General features: G+C 37.4%; 1 protein-coding gene across 1 annotated transcript; it reads left to right on the top strand.

The window, feature by feature from the left end:
- Positions 1-3,931: 3,931 nt before the first annotated feature.
- Positions 3,932-8,963, top strand: LEP (leptin). The gene is made up of 3 exons (XM_073650760.1): positions 3,932-3,970; positions 6,623-6,801; positions 8,441-8,963. Exons 2-3 carry the CDS (start codon positions 6,652-6,654, stop codon positions 8,798-8,800), a joined length of 510 nt encoding a protein of 169 aa, XP_073506861.1. The 5' UTR covers positions 3,932-3,970; positions 6,623-6,651; the 3' UTR covers positions 8,801-8,963.
- The last annotated feature ends 260 nt before the right edge of the window (positions 8,964-9,223 follow it).

Consider the following 9,223-nt stretch of genomic DNA (forward strand, 5'->3'; position numbering starts at 1 on the left):
ATTATTATTATTTATTATTATAGCGCCATTTATTCCATGGCGCTTTACATGTGATATTAATATTAATATAAATATTTTATATTTATAATAAATTACATATTATATTGTAACTGAGATAGATGTGCATGTATGAATTTCATTAAGACCTCTGTTGTCTGACTCTAGCATTATTGTACACAGCAACAAAACTAAATGTTTCTAATGTTTCTAATGTGATCGTGTTGTGGTTTTTCAATGGGATTTTCTAAAATTGCATTGTTTTTACAGCGCTATAACCAAAAATGCAGTCTTAAGAGGAAAATTATGAATTTATGTAAGTATATAAATGACTCGTAAAAATAATATGGTGAAAAGTTATTTAATGTCCATTTGGAGAAACAGGGTTCAAATCAAAGTTGACCACCCTTCATTATCGTAGGATCTGTGAATCTGTGAAATAGTCACTTTAGGACCAGGCAACCAGGAATGGCTTCAAGAAAAGCTTAGATAATTTAGTCTGATTGCCACTTAGGCCACGTTCACACGTTCAGTATTCGGTTAGTATTTTATATCAGTATTTGTAAGCCAAAACCAGGAGTGGGTGATAAATACAGAAATGGTAACGTGTTTCTATTATACTTTTCCTCTCCTGGTTTTGGCTCACAGATACTGATGTAAAAACTCACGTGGCCTTAGAGTCCCAAGGGAATATTTTTCTCTTTCAAAGTAGATTGGTTGAGCCACCTGTGCATTACTAGGGAGAGGTACATGAAGATTTGTTAGTAAATGAGTGGTGTCCTAATTGTAGGACCAATTTTAGATGACTATTCACAAAACATGTTTGTAAGTTATCATGCAATATATAGTATGTTTTACAATCGCTTTCAGAAGAATTTTCATTCATGAATTTGCTACTTGCCAAAAAGTCAAATTGTAAAATTACGAAATAAAATGTTTAACGTCATACGTTTAAAACAAAAAAAGAATTATACTTTTGATTATTGTATATTTCCCGTTGCTTATTTATCATTATATAATGCATCCTGCAGTGCTGTACTGATGTAGCTTGAGCTGCTAAAGGTTACATCCACATTTATCAGAATTGGAGCAGACGTTGAAAATCCACAACATGTCAATTACTGTTGAAATGTATAGTGAAAGTGGCCATCATTACTTTAAGAAATGAAGGTCAGTGAGTCCGAAAAATTGGGCAAACTTTGAAAGTGTCCCCAAGTGCAGTTGCAAAAACCATCAAGCGCTACAAAGAAACTGTCTCACATGAGGACCGCCCCTGGAAAGGAAGACCAAGAGTCACCTCTGCTTCTGAGTATAAGTTTATCCGAGTCACCAGCCTCAGAAATCGCAGGTTAACAGCAGCTCAGATTAGAGACCAGGTCAATGCCACACAGAGTTCTAGCAGCAGACACATCTCTACAACAACTGTTAAGAGGAGACTTTGTGCAGCAGGCCTTCATGGTAAAATAGCTGCTAGGAAACCACTGCTAAGGACAGGCAACAAGCAGAAGAGACTTGTTTGGGCTAAAGAACACAAGGAATGGACATTAGACCAGTGGAAATCTGTGCTTTGGTCTGATAAGTCCAAATTTGAGATCTTTGGTTCCAACCACCGTGTCTTTGTGCGACGCAGAAAAGGTGAACGGATGGACTCTACATGCCTGGTTCCCACCGTGAAGCATGGAGGAGGAGGTGTGATGGTGTGGGGGTGCTTTGCTGGTGACACTGTTGGGGATTTATTCAAAATTGAAGGCATACTGAACCAGCATGGCTACAACAGCATCTTGCAGCGGCATGCTACTCCATCAGGTTTAGTTGGACCATCATTTATTTTTCAACAGGACAATGACCCCAAACACACCTCCAGGCTGTGTAAGGGCTATTTGACCAAGAAGGAGAGTGATGGGGTGCTACGCCAGATGACCTGGCTTCCACAGTCACCAGACCTGAACCCAATCGAGATGGTTTGGGGTGAGCTGGACCGCAGAGTGAAGGCAAAAGGGCCAACAAGTGCTAAGCATCTCTGGGAACTACTTCAAGATTGTTAGAAGACCATTTCTGGTGACTACTTCTTGAAGCTCATCAAGAGAATGCCAAGAGTGTGCAAAGCAGTCATCAAAGCAAAAGGTGGCTACTTTGAAGAACCTTGAATATAAGACATATTTTCAGTTGTTTCACACTTTTTTGTTAAGTATATAATTCCACATGTGTTAATTCATAGTTTTGATGCCTTCAGTGTGAATGTACAATTTTCATTGTCATGAAAATACAGAACAATCTTTAAATGAGAAGGTGTGTCCAAACTTTTGGTCTGTACTGTATATATGTAGGGCATGAACACCAATTTTACAGAGGATAACTGGCTTAATTGCGTTTAAATATAATCTCATTGTTATCAATCTTATTAATACCTAGTATACACACACACGCATATTAACACATACAATAGCACACAGGAAACCAATTTCTCTGTTTATGTATTTATTGGATAATTAGTACATTCTTTATAAAGACAGATAGAACATTGCATTCCACAGTATGTATTATATTATAGAAGCATTATATTACACTGTATTAGACATACACAGTACACCCTAGCATATATAAATCACACAATTTACATTGATTTTATATAAAATTCTGTGAACACAAGTTGTGTAACACAACAATGAGCTAACATGCAATAATAAATCTTATAATACACAGTTTGGATCAGTTTTCCTGAGAGATGACTTTACTCTTCCGAATGCGATTGTAAAAGAAGTGTAAAAAAAATGTAAAAAAAAAAAATTACATAACTCTGAAAAAGAGTTAAATGTCTTTCGGGAGTGAGTAAAAAAGTATAAAAAATTAAGTGACAAGTGTGACAGCGTAAGTTGCATTAGCCACTGGATGAGTAATATGTCTGAGCTGTGTCTATATAAAGACAGGGAAAGATGGACTATCCATCACACTTCATTCAAACTAAGACACACGTGAGAGGTAAGGAAGCTTTTCAATTCTTAATTCTTGCATTAAGATTTTTCTCTGACAAGATTATTCCTAGAGTTTCACAAGCTGTTATTGACCCAGATTCCCTGATTTCATGTGAAGAAATGAAAGTGAGAAGTTATTCATGTATTCACATAACTTTATACGTTATGGTTTCATTTCTCATCCTAAGATAGATATAGATAATATAGTTAATAGATAATATACTTATAGATTTCAAATATTCTGCTACTTTGCCTTTTGTTTCCTTGAGGTACTGGACTCAGAAAAAATACTTTTTAGTCCACTAGATTATTCCTTTAATAAACTGGCACTTTCCCTGCTCTGCCAATGGCAATAAAGTGAGGTCCTGCTTTAATAATATAACTTTATAATATATAACTTGGATATACATTCCTGTCATTCTTGTCATTACATTATATACTTCTTGCAAGTCCTTAGTAGCATTAGTAGCACAGAATGACTCATTCATTAAAGACTTCTATCTATTCTAAAGTGTTTTGTTTAAAGCTGCCTAATCAGAATGCAGTGTGGTCTAAATGTCATTGTTTGATCTTGGGGTCAATAAATTACAGATCCATAGGATGCAGCAATGAAAAGGGGCAATAGATGTGATTTACCACTGGGGTATATATGTTTATAGCAAGATTCAGATAAAAGAGCATGTTAAAGGGGTTGTCCACTACTTGGATAACTACGTCTTAAATACTATGTTCCAAAGTGTAAACCTCACTGGCGCTGTTACAATGGTGTCAGCACCGGGTCTTGCATGACATTTATTATGCCATATGATCACTGCAGCCAACCAGCAGCCATTAATAGGCTCACACTTTTTTCAGACAAACCTTAGATGTCTAAAGGAAATGTGAGAACTGTAGCCCATTAGTAACTGCTGATTGGCTGCAAGGCTTACGTGGCATACTAATGTCATCTCATCCATGGGAGAACTGGTGCGGACATAACTGGAACAGCACCGGTGCGGGAGGTAAATTTTATTTTTATTTTACACTGGGGAATATAGTATTTACGAAGGGGTTGTCCGAGTAGTGGACAACCTCTGTAAGACCCGAAATGCTGTTCATAAACGCCATGGCTAAATTAAGACTTATTACTTGCATATATTTTTTCATACAAGATTTTTAGAATACATCTTTGATATTTTGGCTATATAGAGTTCCTATAAAGATGTGTAAATCATATTAAGGGAGCAAATATTGTTTCCATGTAATCACAGGGTATAAGGACATTACTAGGGCTAGTTTTCTGATATATGCCACTTTTGCTCCAAAATTTTCATATTTTTTGCCCTTCTTTTATTATAAAAATCAACGCTGGACATTTCCCTGCACGTAGACTGGCAGATATGCCCCTAAGGCTAGTCTTATTACATTTCTCCTTTCCTTTTGGGAAAAAGCCACTCTGCTTTGTAAAATCCTGGAACAGAAAATCATTGCCTATGACGTCTTTCACCTCTCACTGTGCCAAAGCTGCAGCACAGAGGTTTCCAATATCGGATAAATAAGCTATAATCTATGTATCTAGAGTTTATCTATAGACATTAATTGAAGAAGAGGAGGACATTGCTATTGATCACAATGCTCATATAATGATCCATTGCTATATAATGTCCACTGTCCAAAACATTTATTTCCGTACAGGACCCATAAGGATTCTTCTTGGAAAAAATCCTAGGTCTAACAATTCACATATTGCTCAACTTTCAGTTTGTTTGGACAAAACACTAAACTTTCTCTTGTTCTGTTTTGGCTTCTTTTATAATGTCAGTTCACAAGGTTTAGACACTTAAGAATCCCCTGATTAGCAAATACATATTTAATGTAAAAAACAATCAAAATAAAAGCTTAACTCCTCCAAACATACATGCAATAATATATAATACATTACATAAGAAATGATACCTTTGCTGTATAAAGCAGAAAGGTTAACAGAGCTTCGGGAATGTCCGGAAGAGTTTCTGGGAAACTTTCTTTAATTCTTTAAATTGTTCTCATTTTCTAGTTGGAAGTTTCTGTGTGTTCCCCAAGGCAGAATGATTTTACTTTCAGAGTAACTTTCTAAATATTTGCAAACTGTAAAATTCATAGAAGCATGAGAGTGGAGAGGCAGTCACTTCCCAGCATGGGGGAAGGCAAAGGTTTAGTATGACTCATTCCTGCTCAGATATGCTTCTGCCAAAAAGAAGACCCGTCCTCATGAGGTCATAGTGAATCGAAGCTCTCTTACTCACCGTAATGTGTAGCCATATGCTGCAAAACAATGCTGACAAAGCAATGTACTCCACATATAAAGTATACAGCGATGATAGTCCAAACGGTGAACAGAGCTAGATGAGTACAGCAATTACCCAATACATATCTTTAACCCAAGCTGCTTCCATGCTTAGACTAATAAGGAAAGGCAGACACCAGAAATCACATTTTATTCTAGCACAATGAATAAGTGGTGTCTACAGTAGCCTGTATTCTGTTAATCAATAGTCTACAATTTGTAGTCTGCTATCTTCCAGCATTGGAGTCAAGGCATACTGGAAGTTAAAACAACGGAAAAAGCAATTCTATGATGGCAGTCAGCACATTGAGTCTCTCCTCTCTATCGACAGAATACAGGCTACTAGAAATGTCTCTTTTTGGAAGGAAGCAACAAGGCTTTTGATTTTCTTGTGACTGCTATTCCTTACTATATGATCACTCAAGTAATAGGAATATATTAAAATATTGCTGATGTTTAAGCACTGGTCATCAAGAGTCAATCCCATTTTAAAGCAAACTTGTCATGAGATTCATGCTACCTGAACCATGAGCAGGTTGACTCAGATACGGGATGCAGTATTACAGCCGTGTATGTTTTAGGCCACATTCACACGTTCAGTGGGGCAGATTTCTTCAAACACCTCTATAGGCTGTGTACACTGTTATCAATAGCCCACATGTAAGTACTATCCTCCTCAGTTCATGCTTATGGCTAACATGATTTGATATATATATTTAGCTCTCAATTGATAACTTGATTATGTGCTGTTTGTGTTTTTCACATACCACTTGGTAATTGTGTCAATGCACTCATACTTACAAGTATAGTTAACTTTTTTGAATATAGGGAGAAAAATTTCTCCTATGCACTTGCACTTTACGTTTGCATTAGAGTGGATTGGATTTAATCATTTACAGCACTTTATGGCCATGGGGGGGAGTGCAATATAGGCACCATGGATTTGTAGGCATGTCTTTATCATATACATTGCATGAATTTGTAGCCAGTATTGAGGTTGTATTGATGAAATCTGAAGGCACCTGTTTTTTAATCTTAAAGGAATTCTTTTAAAAAATTCTTTGAAATAAAAATAATTTATTTTAATGAACTTGTATTCAATCTTCCTTTAAGCCGGGCCCATGTAGCCCGTGCTTTGTGTGGTAAATATCCTTTTGGGAGGTGTAATTGTTGACCTTTTTTGATATACATGTTTTTATTCACTGACTACAATGATCTATTCAAGATCTAAACAGGCCAAGACGCTGAAATGCAAAGTTCATCAGAATAATGCCTATGTTTTCATTGTACATCGATTTAGCTGTGTTGTTCTGTGGTTTTTATTTTTGTCCTTTTTGTCTTTTTTTAGTTATTATTATAAAGTTGTATACAAGAAAAATGCAATACATTCTACTCTCCTTATTTTGGGTTGTTTGGATGCGAATACCTCAGTGCCATGGAAGGGCATTAAGAACCGATCGACTAAAGGCTGATGCGAAGCTACTCTCCAAAATTTTAATAGCAAGGATTCAGGAGCATCCAATTCAGGTGAGAGAATTGGTGACCTATCAACAACTTCTAAAGAATTAAGAAAAAGCGTTAGCTTAAAGGGATTTCAGATTCAGAGCATTGTGGTCCCATCAACCAGCTGTTCCTTGGGGGCATTGGTAGTTGGACCCTTACCGATCTAATAGGGCTTTCAAATTCAGGGCATTGCGATCCCATCAACCAGCTGTTCCATGGGGGTGTTGGGAGTTTGACCCTTACTAATCTAATAGGGCTTTCAAATTCAGAGCATTGCGGTCCCATTAATCAGCTGTTCCATGGGGGTTTTGGGAGTTGGACCCTTACTGATCTAATAGGGCTTTCAAATTCAGGGCATTGTGATCCCATTAACCAGCTGTTCCATGGGGGTGTTGGGAGCTGGACCCTTACCAATCTAAAAGGGCTTTCAAATTCAGAGCATTGCGGTCCCATTAATCAGCTGTTCCATGGGGGTGTTGGGAGTTGGACCCTTACCAATCTAATAGGGCTTTCAAATTCAGAGCATTGCGGTCCCATTAACCAGCTGTTCCATGGGGGTGTTGGGAGTTGGACATTTTCCTACATGTTATCCATTTGTCTCTGCCTTTCTGTGACTCCTGTAATACCATAGTCTTCAATCAGGGAAGAGAAGAGCAGAGAAAGATGGAAAACAAGTAGTTGGCAAGGTGCGCTGAACTATTTGACTATGCACTGTGCACTGAGCGCCTGTGCTTAGTTTGTACAGTCATTTTGTGCTGACAGATTCTCTTAAAATGCTAAACATCTTGCTACCTACAGACATCACTACGGGAAGCTTTTTATACTACTATACTATACTACTGATTATTCTTGAGTTTATTGTAAAAACTATGGGATTTATTTAATTATTTTATTTGCTTATTTATATAGCGCCATCATATTCCACTGCGCTTTACAGACATTATCAGAATGTGCCAGAATTGTAGCTTAAATTGAGCCAGAATTCAGGGTCACATGCCATATACCACATTTAATGTTTTAGACACTTTTTGAGCCTTCCTTGTCAAGTGGAGTGGCCTAGCAAGAGGAAGGCTTAACTTAAAATGTACTGCATTAAAAGAAACTGGTCTAAAGTAGGTAAACTAAAAGGCTAAGTTTGAACATTTTATTGACAAATTTGTGTATATTTGCATTTAGTGTATTTTGATTGCTTGCTAAAATACTCACCTACTGCTGCTCTCTCGGTGTCCCGCGTCGTTCTGCTCCTCTTCTCAGTGACATCATCGCTCTTCAGACGCTCTGGGTAACACTGCGCTCTGTGTGACCTGAAAGTGGCTTTTGCAATGCAAGTCTATGGAACTTCAGAACAAGGCTCCATAGGCTTACATTGTAAAAGATACTTCTGACTCACGCATAGGGCATAGAGTGAACAGGACAATCTGAGGAATGGTGACGTCACTGAGAAGAGGAGCAGAACGGCGCTAGATACTAGAGAGGTTGAAGGTAGGTGAGTATATTAAAACACACACTACACTACATACACATATATATTCGAGGGAGGGCTTCTTTAAGAAAGAATTTAGTGAATGGATTACAGACTGATGAGTAGAAAACTGAAATGATTTCAGTGCACAGTATTGTATAAAATTGGCTTATCTTCATTTCAATCCTTTTCCCAATTCAGCTGAATTATCCCAGCAGTTTGAGAATCAGTGGCTTAGACTTTATTCCAGATGAAGAGATATTAGTTAGTCTGGAGAAGATGGATGAAACGCTTGAAATATTTCAGAATATTCTATCCAGTATCCCGATGGAACATGTGGAGCAAATACTGAGTGATATTGAGAACCTTCGTAGCCTTTTACAGATTCTTAATCTTATTATGGGTTGTGCGGCCAGAGAACCTCGAGAGACAAACTCGTTGGAGTATTTAAGGGAACAGCATGAAAATGCGTCATATACAATGGAAAAGGTGACACTTGATCGACTAGAAAAAACATTGGACAGCATTGTCAGACATGTTGACATCATCACAAGTTGTTAGAACATCATCACAGATTTTTGTGATCCCCAGACTATCTCTGTACTTGAAAATGCTGGAGTGTTGCCCATTGTCGACGCACTACTCTTCCATCCATGTTTGTTATTTATAGTCCTTAAGCTATAAACCAAATGAAGATTTTTATTGATTCAACCATATCTTATTGGCTGCAGATCTCTTTCAGGGCATTGACTATCCTTTGATTTTCTCAAATTTCCATAACGTCTTCCCAACTTGAATGAAGGAATGGGATCCAAACAAGTCAATCTTGACTACCACTTTTTATTTGGGACCAGAGGAACATGAAAAGCTGCATTACTTATGATGTTATGGTCTTCAAGACACCCAAATCTTTTGCACTAATGACTGTAGCAGTCTTACAACTTTCCTAGATTACGATTTGGGACCTAACAATGGCGTAATAAT

This window comes from Phyllobates terribilis, unplaced genomic scaffold (genome assembly GCF_046119375.1).
Source record: "Phyllobates terribilis strain yellow unplaced genomic scaffold, ASM4611937v1 Scaffold_11__3_contigs__length_659146591, whole genome shotgun sequence".
Taxonomy (NCBI): domain Eukaryota; kingdom Metazoa; phylum Chordata; class Amphibia; order Anura; family Dendrobatidae; genus Phyllobates; species Phyllobates terribilis.